This window comes from Wolffia australiana, chromosome 15 (genome assembly GCF_029677425.1).
Source record: "Wolffia australiana isolate 7733 chromosome 15, ASM2967742v1".
Classification (NCBI taxonomy): domain Eukaryota; kingdom Viridiplantae; phylum Streptophyta; class Magnoliopsida; order Alismatales; family Araceae; genus Wolffia; species Wolffia australiana.
Window position 1 is genome coordinate 14,177,501 of NC_135849.1, and position 15,050 is coordinate 14,192,550.

General features: G+C 51.3%; 4 protein-coding genes across 4 annotated transcripts in view; 1 reads left to right on the forward strand and 3 right to left on the reverse strand.

Annotated features, from left to right (window-relative positions):
* Positions 1-4,247, reverse strand: part of LOC144712797 (putative inactive cadmium/zinc-transporting ATPase HMA3) — an 8,396-nt gene extending 4,149 nt beyond the window's left edge. The window contains exons 1-5 of the mRNA XM_078587119.1: positions 3,963-4,247; positions 3,634-3,891; positions 3,375-3,472; positions 3,019-3,274; positions 2,806-2,943 (exon numbers count right to left, since the gene is read on the reverse strand). Of these exons, the coding sequence (XP_078443245.1) occupies positions 2,806-2,943; positions 3,019-3,274; positions 3,375-3,472; positions 3,634-3,891; positions 3,963-4,176 (964 nt within the window). The 5' untranslated portion in view covers positions 4,177-4,247. The remainder of the gene's footprint in view (positions 1-2,805; positions 2,944-3,018; positions 3,275-3,374; positions 3,473-3,633; positions 3,892-3,962) is intronic.
* A 529-nt stretch (positions 4,248-4,776) lies between these two features.
* LOC144713275 (metaxin-like protein) lies at positions 4,777-7,228 on the forward strand. Its single transcript, XM_078587837.1, has 6 exons — positions 4,777-5,049; positions 5,832-6,172; positions 6,267-6,343; positions 6,425-6,485; positions 6,685-6,862; positions 6,943-7,228. The coding sequence occupies exons 1-6, from the start codon at positions 4,779-4,781 to the stop codon at positions 7,137-7,139; spliced, it is 1,125 nt and encodes a 374-aa protein (XP_078443963.1). The 5' UTR covers positions 4,777-4,778; the 3' UTR covers positions 7,140-7,228.
* On the reverse strand, positions 7,213-8,772 carry LOC144713274 (transmembrane protein, putative (DUF247)). The gene has a single exon (XM_078587836.1). The coding sequence runs from the start codon at positions 8,770-8,772 to the stop codon at positions 7,213-7,215; it is 1,560 nt and encodes a 519-aa protein (XP_078443962.1).
* Positions 8,773-8,885: 113 nt separating this feature from the next.
* Positions 8,886-13,599, reverse strand: PUB4 (RING/U-box superfamily protein with ARM repeat domain-containing protein). The gene is made up of 5 exons (XM_078587839.1): positions 13,145-13,599; positions 12,343-12,611; positions 11,274-11,390; positions 9,304-11,178; positions 8,886-9,219 (listed from the first exon to the last, which is right to left on the reverse strand). The coding sequence occupies exons 2-5, from the start codon at positions 12,592-12,594 to the stop codon at positions 9,163-9,165; spliced, it is 2,301 nt and encodes a 766-aa protein (XP_078443965.1). The 5' UTR covers positions 12,595-12,611; positions 13,145-13,599; the 3' UTR covers positions 8,886-9,162.
* Positions 13,600-15,050: the final 1,451 nt, after the last annotated feature.

Here is a 15,050-nt window from a genome sequence, read left to right on the forward strand (position 1 = left end):
CCGTCCCAGCGTCTTCCGCTCCGGCGCCCGCCGTCCCGGCCCGCGCCTCCTCGGCTCGCGCCCTCCCGGCTCGCGCTGCCCCGGCTCGAGCCGCCCCGGCGACCGACGCCCGGCGCTGCCGTCCGGTGACCGTCGTCCGGCGCCCGCCGTCCGCTCCCGCCGTCCAGCGCGCCGCCATCCCGGCGCCCGACGTCCCGGCGCCCGACGTCCCGGCACCCGCCGTCCCGGCGCCCGACGTCTCGACGCCTGCAGTCCCGGCTTCTCGTCGTTCCGGCGCCTTCTGACTGTGGTCTACTCTGCTTTCATCATGACGAACCCGGTTGAAGCCCAGACCTCTACTGTTACGCCAGACTCGACGCCGGTATCTACGCCACATGCATCTGCGGTGCCTCTCGAGCCGGGGAATTGGTCGGTGGTTATGCATCTTTATTGATGACGCTACTCGATTCACGTGGGCATATTTCTTGAAGAACAAATCGGAGATATCTCGTGTCATTCCTCAATTTTACTCCCTTATCCAAACTCAATTCTCTATATCCATTCGTCGCTTCCGCTCCGACAATGCTAAAGACTACGTTAACACCACGTTAAGCACCTTCTTCCAAGATAAAGGCATTATCCATGAAACTTCTTGTCCCTATACACCACAGCAAAATGGCGTTGCCGAAATAAAATTCCGTCACATCTTTGAAATGACTCGGAGCCTTCTCTTCCATATGCATGTGCCCAAGTATTTTTGGGCGGAAGCCGTCTCCACCGCCATCCATCTTCTTAATCGCCTTCCATCTCGAGTGCTTGACTACTCCACTCCCATTGACCGTCTTCAGCATTCCTTTCCAACTCTCTCTCTCCGAACTCATCTTACTCCTCGTGTATTTGGATGTGTATGCTATGCGCCCAACCACCAACTTGGTCGTGATAAACTGGATCCCCGTGCTATCAAGTGTGTGTTTGTTGGCTATTCTTCCACCCAAAAAGGCTATTTATGCTATCATCCACCCTCTCGTCGGTTCGTCGTCACCAAAGATGCCACCTGTGATGAATTGCTTCCCTACTATTCCTCCTCCTCTCCTGAACCCTCATCGTCCCCATCTCCCTCCGATCCACTCGAATTCCTCATCCTCGTCCCTCGTCCCTCTTCACCGGCCCCGCCCGACGTGTCTCCGCCTGTTGCTCCTCCAGCAATTGTGCCTCCCGACCCGCCTCCGGCCGCCGTCTCAGTCCCTCCTGTGGAGCCTCCTCCAGTATCTGCTCCTGCGCTCGACCCTTCTGCTGCACCTTCTTCGATTCCTCCACTCCCTATCCGTCGCTGCCCGCCTGAAAAACGCTATGGTATTACCCTTGCTCGTCGCAAGCCTCGGCTTCCTTCTTCGTCTCCTGCTGCCCCGTCTACCTCAACCTCCACCCCTCCTGCCACCTCCTCATTAGCCGTGCTGCCCTCTTCCCGTTCCTCTCCCCTCTATCCGTTGGCGGAATCTATCTCCTCTCATCGCCTCTCACCCTCTTATCATGCCCTTCTCACCTCCCTTGATGCCACTTCCCTTCCCAAGACGGTGGACATTGCCCTTTCATTTCCGCATTGGCGTCAGGCCATAGCGGAAGAACTTCAGGCTCTTGCTCACAATGAAACGTGGGATCTGGTTCCTCTGCCGGCCGGGAAGCATCTCGTGGGTAGCCGTTGGGTGTATGCTGTGAAGCATAATTCTGACGGTTCTATTGAGCGCCACAAAGCCCGAGTTGTGCCACAAGGGTTCACTCAGAAACATGGCATTGATTATCAGGAGACCTTTGCTCCCGTCGCCAAGCTGAATACTGTGCGGATCTTATTGGCCCTTGCTGCGGATCGGGGCTGGATTTTGCAACAATATGATGTGAAGAATGCTTTTCTGCATGGAGAGTTGACTGAGGAGATCTACATGGCATTACCTCCTGGCTACACTTCCTTAGTGCCATCGTCTCCGCAGTCTGTTGTCTGTCGCCTGAAGAAAGCATTATATGGCTTGAAGCAATCTCCTCGTGCCTGGTTTGGTCGTTTCACGACGGCCATGCAGCGTCGTGGATACCGTCAGTCTAATGGTGATCACATCCTTTTCTACCGCCATTCCACGTCAGGGGGAGTCGCTATTCTTCTTGTGTACGTGGATGACATCATTATTACGGGTGATGATACGACAACCATTACTGAGCTGGCTATGTATCTCTCGTCGGAATTTGCTATTCGCCATCTTGGCCCGTTGAGGTACTTTCTTGGCATAGAGGTGGCCTATTCTTCCAGCGGGATCTTTATTTGTCAGAGAAAGTATACGGTGGACCTTCTCTGTGAGCTTGGAAAGGAGGACGCCAAGCCTGCTTCGACACCGATTGATGCGAACCATCGACTTGGTGCCGATGCGGATGAGGAGCTTGGCGCTGAACAGCTAGCAGATATCTTCACCAAAGGGCTTCATGCCCCTAGGTTTGAGGAGCTCTGTTCCAAGCTGGGTGTGGATAACATCCACGCTCCAGCTTGAGGGGGAGTGTTGATCTGAGTATTACATGTCTTTATTTTCTCTCTCTTGTTAGCCCATTAAGGGCCCTCTCTAGTCAGCCCATTAGGGCTTCCTAGAAAACCCTGTAATCTCTTTCATTTGCTATCAAGAATTGTTCTTTTATTGTTTACACTATCTATGTATTCATCAATCTTTCCATTTAACTATCTTTCAACTGTCTGTCCGTCCGTCTATATTATCTATCTGTCAGGGCATCCGTCGCGCGAAATCCCAATTTCTCCACGGAGGCTAAAGATCTGTGCGGAGTGATTCTTACCGGGAGTGTAGTACTTGGCGCAGGAGTCAATCATTCTCTGGGTCTTTGATCTCGCGTTCTGGGCGTCCTCCACAAGCTTCGTCATCTTCGCGACGGCGGAGTTCTCGGCCAAGGCGGTCGTCCTCACGGCGAGATAACCTGCGGAGTAGATCAAAGCTCAGAGAGCGTTGATAACTGAGAAGTATAAGGAGAGATAGAGAGCTGGCTTATCACCGTTGAGATTGATGGTGCCAGCCCAGACCAGGCTAAGAGGGTGCTTCGGGACGGGGAAGGATTCGCCGGTGAGGCTACTCTCGTCAACCTCGCTTCGCCCTTCGACGACGACTCCGTCAACGGGGATGACCTCTCCGGCCTTGACGGCGAGAACAGTGTCGATCTCCACGTCGTTCACGTCGACCAAGTGGCCTGTAGCGGCGAGCACAGCCGTCTGTGGCCCCATGCTCGCCAGGGCCGACATCATGGACGTAGCCTGCAAACAAACTCCAAGATATTAAAACAACTCCCCCAATAAATGAACAGAAAATGATATCCGGCAGCATAGGAAGTCAACTCCCAAGGCTGATAGCCACCTTGAAAGTCGCTCTCGATTCCAACCACTCGGCGATGGTGAAGAGGAAGACGATGGTGGCGGCTTCCCAGAAGTCTCGGAGAGCGATAGATCCGCCGACTGGGATAAAACCAGGAGAAGGACAAAGATTAGAAACTTCCATGGCGGTTCGTCATCCGCGTCATGCCCGACTGAGCGAGCACGTCAGAAGGCAAGAAACCGCTCAACAGAAAGCGACGGACCCATTCCCGTGAGCTGATGGCCGGTTCGCCATGAAATACCTGCGATGAGCATGAGGATGTTGATGTCGAGCGTGAGCCGTCGCATGGCGGTGATGGCTCGGAGGATGATCGGGGGAAGCCCGCACGCGGCGGCCGCGACGGCGAGCCATTGCAGAGGACGATAGACCGGCTTCAAGAAGGATATCGCCAGTAGCACGCCGCAGGCGATCGTGTAAGGGCTCGGCCACTGCCGGACTCGCTTCTTCTCGCCATATCCCCGGACGCTGGCCTCCAGCCGCGCCTCGTTCAGCGCTTTCGCTGATCACGAAACATGGTGATGATCATGATGATGATGATGATAACCATTATAATGATGATGATGGTAAAACCTAGTTCGGCAGGGGAGATGAGAGCAGGATCGTGGAGAACGATGACGGTTCTGGAGGTGATGATAACAGAGACGGAGATGACACCGGGCAGAGGTTGTAGGATCTTCTCTACGAGAGGAACCTCGGAAGAGCAGCAGAGGCCGAGAACGTCCAAGTAGCTCTTCTGAGGCTTCGCTGCTATCATTCCTCTGCGGTTGCCGTCGTCTACCGCCATCTCCGGCGTCTTCTACTGTCTCGGATGCGCTGAGAGAAGATACCAGCGCACGCTTAAAAAGGCTGAGAGACATGGATTGGTTAAGGAGTGTTTCAGTACGTAATAATACCCATCTTGACTGGGTAAACGTTACTGGGATCATAGCATTAAAGTCAATGACATTTAGATAACGAGTCCAACTCGGGTTCGGATACTTGAATAATAGCAGGAATGTTGAGAGGGTAAACAACGCTGGGGCTTCTGGGGTTTGGATAGCGAATCATGCTTAATCACAGAAAGGTTAACGGGGGTGTCATCCATCGCATCAAACTCGTTGACTTGAGGATAATTGTCCAAATATGCCACAGGGATTCGGATAGCGATTTACCGATTAAATTAAAACAAGTGACAATGGTTTTGACTTTTTTAAGCTGCCTTGTGTTACAAAAAAATTATGAGATGAGATATTTTCGGCAAGATGAGTAGATGACTATCGGTTCCCCTTTATTTAGAATTTACTTTAACAAGTGGGCTATGATGACGAGCCCACCGAGTTTTGGGCCTCATTCGTCAATGACTTGAATCTGACGCTAACGGGCCATTACAACGGCTACCAGAGTTGGATGGATCCGAAGGAGAACGATAACGGGTTGCCGGGGACCCGTGAAGACGTTGATAATGGGAGCCTCTCTTCTTCTCCGTCCGAGGGCATGGCCGGTCTAATGGCAGAAGAGGCGGCGGCGGAAGAAGGGCGCCTCCGACTCGTACTGGTGGCGAGGAAAGGGGGTTTTGGTCTGCCCACTGCGTGCCCGTCTTGCCTTCCCGTTTACATTTCGCTCAAGCTCGCCAACGCCCGCTTTGATCTCCAGTTCGACGGCAAGAATCCGGATTCGGGTCAGTCGCCCGCTCTCCCCTTGTTATCGTCCATTTAATCCTAACGGATGATTGCATTTGACGGATTATTGTTTCTTTCTCATTCTTTTGATTGAGAAACTTTCGACATACTCATGGAACTTTGGATCTACTGATGCATTTGCTAGTGCACATCATGAAACGAAGTGTTCTCCTGCTTGAAGAAGCATTAAAAAAAGGCATGATTGATCGTTCAAGATATCCACTTTGTGCCTTGAATGATCTTGTATCAAGATATTCACTTTCTCCCTCTGCGTATATGCACTCCTCTTGTTATCGTCCAGTTCATCCCAACGGATCATTGCATTGAGCTATTTTTCTTGCTTCTTTCTCATTCTTTTGATTGAGAAACTTTCGACATGTTCATGGAACTTTGGATCTACTGATGCAAAGTTCGGCCGCATGTACTAATGCCCATCATGAACGAAATGCTCTCCTGCTTGAAGAAGCATTTGAAGGGCATGTTTGATCGTTCAAGATATCCTCTTTGTTCCGTGAATGATCTCGTATCTGAGCATATAATGCTTGTCCATGGCCGCCTTCATTTTCAGGCTTTAATTATGCTCTGATTACTCATACTCTCCGATTTTTATTCGCTAATAACGGTTAAGTAGAGGAATGGACGTGTTAATAATCCTCTAGAAATCAAGCTACGATTTTATTCGAAATAATCTTTGTTTTTTTTATTTTCTCCACTATTTTCCGGTGTTACAGTCTGCAATTCTGTTGCGCGTCCCTCTTTCTAATTCCTCGTTTTCTGGCAGAACACATTCCATTCGTCGAATTTGGCGATTATGTAGCCTACAACGGGGAGAATGGAGGAGTCGTCGATAAACTGAAAGAAGATGGACTCCTCAACCTGGATTCGGGGTTTTCCGGTCAATCTATCCCCGATTGGATTTCTACGAAAGCAATGATCAGCTCCTGGCTTGCGGACGCTGCTTTGTACGAGTTATGGGTTGAATCTGATGGAACTGCAGCAGACAAAATCTACTTTTGTGATCTTCCGTGGCCAATCAGAAAAGCTCTTCACTGGAAGCAAAGTAGAGCAGTCAAGAACGTGTTGGGAATCACGAAACTCAACGGCGCAGAGAAAGAAGATGAGGTACCATGGACCCATCTCGAACTTGGTCCATGTCCTGGGTGCCTAAGCTGCAGGATCTGGGATTATTCATTGACTTTGAGAATTCTGTCGACAGATATACCGGAAGGCTAGGCAGGCGTACGAGGCTTTGTCCTTGAGACTGGGGGATCAAACATTTTTCTTTGAAGACAGGTGAGTCTGAGATTCATTAAGATTATGTCTGAGATTGAGAAATCATAAGTTTTTTTTTTTCTAAAAATTTCTCTTGAACAGACCGACAAGCTTGGACGCACTTTTCCTGGCGCATGCCCTTTTTGTCCTGCATACATCACATGTGAGTAGTCGCCTGATGAAAACTGGTGTTCTTCCTTTTAAATTGAATCGTTCGAAGATCTTCTTGCAATTGTTTTAAGATGCACAGTTCTATTGTTCTACCCAGGATCGATCATGTCCACCAGGAAATCTCAAACTGTCCGTATTTGTGTTCGAATGATTAATCAGCTGCCTTGTTCTTCGGTAATTTGTGTTTGTAGGAAGCATCATCGCTGCGGAAACTTCTCACGAGCCACGACAATCTCGTGAAGTACGCGGAAAACCTACGAAGGGATTACTTGGAAGGCGGCCCTTCGTCGTCTTCCGTTCCTGGCGTGCCGGCCGAGCCTGCAACGCCCTCCCCTGCCGCTAAGCCCTCCTCCTCCCGTTGGACTTGGAGTACGTGAAAAACCCCTCAACTTGGCTATTACAGGATTCAATAGTTTGTTTCTTAGATTCTGGATTGCCCCTCTTGGCAGGCTCAAAGCCGAAGCCCAAGCAGAAGAGAGAAAGAACGGAGGAAGAGAAAAGCTTCAGGAGGAGAGCCAAGTACTTCCTCCTCACGCAGCTGGTCTCCGTCGTCGTCTTCCTCACTATTCTGGGCCCCATCGCCGCCCACGAGGAACTGGAAATGGACGACGACGACGACGACGACGACATGGGCTACGGATACTGACTCGACGAAGAGAGCGCCGCCTTCCCCCAATCTTGGAAAGAACCCGGGGAGTTTTCCATGAAAAGACTCCGCCTTAAGCGAGTTGTTGACGCCTTGAGCATCTGCCGAAGAGACAGGAGGCTTCGAAGCCCACGAAGAAGAAGAAGACGAGGACGACGACGGGAATGAAGAGACGGGAGTGGCGGAGTTGGCAGAGCTTCCGCAGCCGCACCAGCCATTGCCGGCGGTAGAAGGCGTTGACGTCTTTAATGGCGGCGTCCAAGGTGGGGACGCGGGTCAGCTGGACGGACCGGCTCAACCCGTTCCAGAACGCCGCCGCCTCGCCGTCGTTCTTTAGATGGTTGCGGACTACGCCGGCGCGCCGGAGAACGCGCACGTCCTCCGCCGCGTCGACGATCCCGTTCATCAGCTCCACGTACCGACCCACGACCGCCGCCCCCGCCGCCGGCGACGCGGCCTCGAACGCCGCCGCATTCCGCAGCGCCGCCTCCGTGGTCGCGCCCAGGCGCACCGCCGGCAGGCGGAACTCGCCCGTCCTCTGGTCGAAGGCCACCGTCCCCGGGCCGCCACGGACCGCCGTGAACCGGACCCCGGCGCCGGCGAGCTCGGCGGCGGAGGGAATTTCGATCTCCTCCGCCTCCAGCGGCCCGTCGCCGGCCTCTTCCTCCGGTTCGGAGAGAAGGAGATGCTCCAGGAGGAGGGCCATCGGCGCGACACCTGGCAGAGCGGCCAGGACCCGGCGAGGGACCTCCAGCAGGAGCTTGCCGGGCCGCGAGGCGGCGGCGCGGCAGAGCCAGGCTGCGACCGCTCGGGCCCGCTCGAACCAGGGGGACGGCTGGTCAGGGTCCTCCGACGGCGGCTCCGGCGGCGGCGGCGGCCTCTCCTGCCTGGGGACGATGGCGTCGTAGAGCATCTCGAGAAGGTGAGAGGAGGAGCCCGAGTCCGATTGAACCAGGTCGAAGGGGGAGAGCTCCTTGACCAGCTCCGCCGCCCAGTCCGCTAGCGGGCAACGGCGGTCGTCTTCTAGGATCCGGCGCAGGACCCAGAAGGGGACTTGGTTCTCCAGCATGACCAGGTCCCGCAGCAGCGCGTCCCGGCTCCGCGGCTTCGCGACGAGAGGGCAGACGGGGCCGGCGGCGCCGGGAGAGGCGGCGAGGACGTGGAGCAGCTCGAGGAGGAAGCAGCCGTCGACGGCCATGGCCCAGGCCAGCGTCTCGCCGCTGCAGTCCAGCCGGCCGTGGTAGCTCGCGCGGAGCCGGCGCTCGACGGCGGCGAGGCGGTCGACGAGATGGCGGAAGCGGAGGCCGCGGGCGCGGAGCCGCCGGCGGGCTCGTCTGGCGGCGGAGAGCTTCCAGTGTTCCGTCTGGCGGAGCTCCGGCCGCCAGCGGTGGTACGGGCCGAGGCCCACCAGCTGGGGCGCGTAGCAGGACGAGTTCTCGGCCACCGTCGTCGCGGGGACGCGGAAGACGGAGACGGCAACTAGTCCTTGTTTCGCGTCATCGATCGCATCGTCCACGTCGGGCCCATCGTCGTCTTCTTCCTCTTCTTCTTCCTCCAGGCAACGCCGGATCTCGACGACCCACCGGAGCTCGTCGGGGGGGAGGCCCTCGCCGCCATGGGAGGAGACCATCATACTGCGACGAACGAGGGCTGGCTGGCTGGCTGCTCTCTGCCTGTTTTAAAGTCGGGAAATGCCCATGCATGCATTTCCCTCTCCATCCGAACCTGAAGAGTAACCGAAGGGCAAAGAGAAGAGAAACGGAGCGGAGCTCCGTTTCGTCCTTTTCAAACCACAGCGTTTTGGCGAGGGAATCCAATGGGTGAGAAAGTACTCGGCCATAGATTTTGGCAAATGGGGTGGATGGGTGGGTACACGACGTTCAGCCAAAGCTCCATCTTCTTTTCATTTACAGCCGGGGGGAGGTCCCCGCCGCTGCGCCGCCCAAGGAAAATGAGAGGGGAGCAACCGCGCCTTGAGAATCCTCCGAGGTCGACCCGTCGGCCGCCACGCTCTTATAATAGCTCAGGACCTTCCGCCGCTGTGTCTCTGGTTCCTGAAATGGGTGAGGAGCAACTGCGCCTGCAAAAACATCAAAGAGTTTTACGTTGTTTTGAGGATTAGAGAGAGAGAGAGAGGGGGGGAAAGGATGAAGAAGAAGAGGACCTTCTCCTTGGCGCGGGGCGTTCCAGACTGGGAGAGGGCGACCAGGGGCGGGACGGCGCCCTCCTGAAGAACGATGGTGGAGAAGCGGCTGCTACTGGTGCAGAGATGGAGCAGGGCGGCGGCGGCGTTCTCCTTGCCCCTTGCGGAGCCGAGCTCCACGACTTCGACGAGGGCGGGGATGCCGCCCTCGTGGCCGATGGCCGTCCTGCCCTCCTGGATGGTGGCCAGATTGGCCAGCACGGCCACGGCCTTGTCCACCATGCCCGCCGCGGGGTCCATGAGATCCACCAGATGCCTGACCGCGCCCGCCTGCACGATCCGGGCCTTGTTCTCGTGGAATATCGACAGGTTGAACAGCGCCGTGGCCGCGTCCCGCTTCCCCCTCGGCGTGCCCCAGCCCAGCAGCGCCACCAGCGGCTCGATGGCGCCGGACCGCCCGATCCGGACCTTGTTCTCCTCGATCACCGAGAGGCTGAAGAGCGTGGCGGCCGAGTTCTCCTTGGCCTCGGCGCTCCCCGTCTCCAGCACCCGGATCAGGGGGTCGATGGCGTCCGCGTTGGCGATGGCCATCTTGTTGTTGTCGTTGATGGACAGGTTCAGCAGCGCCGTGACCGCGTTCTCCTGCGTCGCCCCGTCCTCCGACCCCAGCAGCTCCACCAGACGGGGGATGGCCCCGCACGACGCGATCACGATCCTGTTCTCCATGTTGTGCTTCGCCAGCAGCCGCAGCTCGTGGGCCGCCGCCCTCTGCGCCTCCGCCGACTCGCTCTGCAGGTTCTCGACCAGCCCCCGCACCTCCGTCTCCACTTGGCTCAACTCCGCCCTCGACTCCACGCCCGCCGACGGCACCATCCTCGCCACCAGCCGGTCCGCCGGCCGCCGCCAGATGTTGCCCGCCGCCCCTCCTCTCGACGGCCGACTCGCCCTTCCCGACTGAGATTCCCCCGCCGCGGCCGAGGCCTCCTCCTGGCCTTCCTTCCCCCCCCCCGTCTCCCCCACCACCGCATCCTCCGAAGCCTCTTCTCCTCTGCCGTGCTCTGCGCTTGACACGGCGCTCGATGCCGATGAAGCTCCGCCGTTGACTTCTTTCCTGCCGTCTGACCCGTCGGTCTTCGCCTGGCTGGGGAGCTGCGCACGAGAAGATGACGATGATCTTGGCTCCTCCGCCGCGGAATCCTCCTCTCCCACCGCTGAATCGGACCCATCGGCCGCCGCCGATCGCGAAGGTTCTTGAGGTCTCGACATCAAGCTCTTGGGGTGCCCCCCGAACCTCGGAATACAACTGTCGTCTGGGTTCGCGTCTGCGGCAGCCAGGAAGGCGGAGGGCTGCTTCAAGGTCAGCTTGATGTTGTTCGACTCGCACCAGTTTGCGATCAAGGCCTTCACCGTGTAATTGGGGATCAAATTCGTGTGGCTGAGTGACTGCCCGGTTTTGGGGCAGACCGTCAGACCGTAGTCGAGCCATTTTCTGATGAAGACCCGCTCGTACGTCTGGCCGGATGCCACAATCACCGGGTCCGACATGAGTTCGAGCGACAGCGGACAGCAGAAATCAGCCGGAATCTGTACGCCGTTGATGCTCGGCAACTGGTGCGCTCTGACGTAGGAATCGTGCATCCGATTAATGAGAGATATCATCGGATCGACATATTCCGTATCTTCTGGGCTTTCGACCTGGCTGAGCTTGGCCTTCAGCTTGTCCAGAGCCACGACCTCGATCAGCAGCTCCTCGTTCGAGAACAAGTTCAATGAATCAACGATTTTTCCCACGTGCCCCTTGTCCAGTTCTAGGGTCTTTGTTTGATCGGAGATCGCTTGCTTTATATGATCCGAAATACTTTCATAAACCATCTCTCCTACCTTTTGTTGGCAGCTCTGTATTTTTCAGCGAAAATATGGTCTCATGAATAACCTGAAAATTGATCAGAGGAATAATAGAAAGTAAATGATCGAAATCGAAAAGTTATTACCTCCAGGCGGGCAGCGTGAGATTTTTCGGGCAACAACTCAAACAATGGATAAAGCAATTGAAACGTCTCTGTGATGCACGCTTGAAGTTTGGTGATCAAATATTCAAAGTGCAGAGCCTAGGAGGATATCAAATATATGTGCGGATTAGTATTATTTATAGAATCCCGCCGACTGAAAATGTAACGCCGGTCACAGTAAAAATAGAACACTATTCTCCCCCATGATAGACCTCTCCCTCCTTTGATTAGTTCCCAAAATTATTTTTTTTTGAAAAGATTAGTTCCCAAATTTTAGGAAAATGAAAAAAGATTGAGAAAGTTCCTATCATAAGTCAAACATGAACAAAGGACAAGACTACATGATGAGCATATTGCAAGAGTTTACGCGCACGCTGCAGTCTTTTATCTCGAGAAACGGTATTTTCTCATTTTATCGACTTGTCTGAGCTCGAAAACACAAAATTTTTGAAAGGCAAATTCCAATTGATGGTAACTCATAATTTTAATCATTGTAGAAGAAAAGATGACGCAGAGCAAATCAAATTTTAATTTCTGCAAAAAAGTAACTTTGCCGAAAAAAAAACTCATTTTATATATTTTCTCACGTCCAAGAAGCTAGGTAGACAACAACACGGCATGCTGCATTTTATGACTCCAAGCGTACAGAAAAAAGGCTAATGCCCTAGAAGTTTTTTTCTCCTTAGGTCCAATAGAGTCTTTTCACGACATCGCTATCACAGACCAAACAAATAGACTCCCAAAAAAAGTTGCATCCCAATAGATATATTCCTAAATCAAGGGTAAATAAAAGTTGCAACGGCATCGTAGCAGAAAAAAACTTGGATTTTAAGCCGGTTAGTGCATCCGCAGTAGTAGGACACACATAAAATGAAAATAAAAACGGAATAAAAGTCCCTCTCATGGACTTCCAAAAGTTTTTTCTAAACACGCCAGACAATTATAGACTCGTCTTTCATGATTAGAAGAATGAGTAACGAATATATGTCAAGGAATACAAAATAATGAATGCAAGGCATAATGGGGAAAAAAAGACGGGAAGGGAACATACAAAGTATAATCTGCTCGACAGCTGGTGCCAGCCTTCCATAAGCTCTCCAGTATATTTGATGTGACCATCTAATTCTTCGAATATATTTCTAACATTTTCGTCCAGAGAAATCCCCGAAGCAAGAACTTCATCAGCGACCGGCTTAAAGAGGCCCAGAATTTCAAGAACATGCTTGTAATATCTTTGAGCTGGCTCACACTTTGGCGAGATCGAACTGAAATGAGAAATATGATTAAGAAGTCCCTCGGCCATTGCAATATCCAATTGACCTGCATAAAAAGGAAAAGGATATCAAATGTCATCAGCAACTTTTTTTACAAATGGAGATGCAGGCGTTGTGGATCTAGAAAAGGGCATCTGAACAAATCATTTGATACGGCGAAACTAATTTAGGAACGTTGAGACTAGAAAGGAAGAATAATACTGAAATTACTTGTGAACAACTAATTTCAAGAAAGAAGTGCATGTTCAAAAATGATCCGCGATAAATTCGAGCGACAATAATGAACTCAGAACTAATGAATCCCGTATTCTAAATTTTTAAGTTCTTATAGTTATAACTAGAAAGGGGTATTAGGCGTCAAGGCACATGGCAAAACATTAGAACTGTGGTTTTCGTACAGGATGAATAAAGCACTGACGAATACGCACAGGCCTAGATGTCGAAAAGAAAAAATGTAAAAGCTGTAGGCCGGAAGGTCGCAAGAAGATTTCAGAAGAAAAGGCTCCCATCAGCACTCATCAAAACAAAAAGAGAAAAATCTGATCTACGCAAAGAAGAAGGAACAGTAGCAACAGATACCTTGGAGAAAATGCGACACAGGGCAGACCAGTGAATGCCCACGCTAAATCAGAGGCAATTGCGTAATTAAAGATCTCTAACGCAGCCTGCCCACTTCCAAAATCCGACAGGCGCAACTGCCTGTTCTTTTTCTTGAACAGGATAACATCAAACCCACCAAAGATTCGCCTCTAACCACCGTCTTTGAGCACCCTATTCACGGATTAAACCGATGAAGACGTAGGCTTCGCGCCCCACCTTCCCACAAACACAACATCCCAAGATCCAACCCTCGGATGCGCATCCAATCCGCCCAAATTCTTTGTTTTCTTGGCCAACAACGAGCTGCTTGCCAGTCCACCGCCACCAATAGGACAGCAAGACGCTGCCTTCACAGAGAGAGAGAGAGAGAGAGAGAGAAATGAGAGGAACCCGCCACACAGATGAGAGAGAAAGGGAGATTTATAGAGAGAGAGAGATTTGCAGAATTAGCGAGTGAAGAAAAGAACCGGTTATAAGCCAAAACTGATACAGTTCTCTCTCCTTTCCCACGGCAAATACCCAAATTACCCTTTCCGTATTTTTTCACAAAAATACGGCAGAACTCTGCAAATAAATTACTTTAATTGACGCACGTGTATATTTATTTCCCGAGGAGAATACTGCTACCGATTTACTTTAATTGCTTTTTTTAGCAAATTAGAGTATCATTTTCTCATGTATGAACATGTCCCAACAGTGAAGGAAAAAACATTTCACGAGGTTGTCCGTCAGGTTCGTATTTCTTTTTAATATAAAACCCCCAAGAAAGAAATAAAAAATACTGAATTTTGTGAATTTAAATAAGTTTTTAAATGGTCCTAGCGTTACGTTAATGACAAAAGCCCATTGCCTTTTTAACTATTTTGACTAAATCAATCAATAGCCAGAACATATTAAACCAGATATTTCGAATGAGAAAATAAGAAGGGTACACAATGATAGTAATATTAAAATAAATATGAGGGTGATTCAATTTGAGACTCTAGGAAACTCGTCACCTGGCATCATTCCATTGGCCACCAGGTGCCCTTTTCAATCAGGTAATGTATGGGGGTGAAGTCAGGAAATTCAATAGGCTTCTTAGTCAAAGTTCCTTCTATATGTGGGGCACATGCGCCTTATATTAGATGGATGTAGTAAGAATGGCGCCAACCCAATCAAGGCTGCAAGGTGGAAGGAACCATGATATGGAGAGATGCCTAAAGTTATTTAAGTACGAGATGTTATACAGATAAGAATTGCAAGCAAACAAAGAAAAAACAAATTCATGAAGCCAATGAATTAGCCAAGAGATACCTCGAACATGTGATGATGATGTTTGTTTGATTTAATGTTAAGATGAAGACTTTCTCACACTTTCTTTCTATAACCATATATGTTCTATTTGTGTTGCAACTTTTTTTTTGGCGATATCCTATCAATATTTATTTCGACCAGGTTTTATTTCCGTAATTTAGTCTCCGCTCAAATTTTCACTCACTCTCCCTTTATCTCCGCAATTTCTCCATTTCCTTTGTTAAAAATATGCTTCTTTTTCATCTTCTCCTATTTTTCGTTTGACTTTTCTCCCGATTTTCTCTCCTTAATTCACGTCCACACACTCTCCCCAGTCTTTCAGGCTCTTTCCTAAACGATTTTTCTATCTTCTCTCTTAAATAATGATATATTTCTCTCTCTCTCTAAAACATGGTCTCTTAATCCACATATCGCAAGAAAAGGCATCTTCTCTCTTGGCGATGGCTCCTCTCACTAGAAAACTTTTATAAGAATGGTTTTATGTTTTAAATGAATTTATGGTATTTAAATATTTATTGGTGAATTCTTTTGTTGATTTTACAACGAAATGATGACAATTCCATGCCTGTCATATCGCACTTGCCCATCT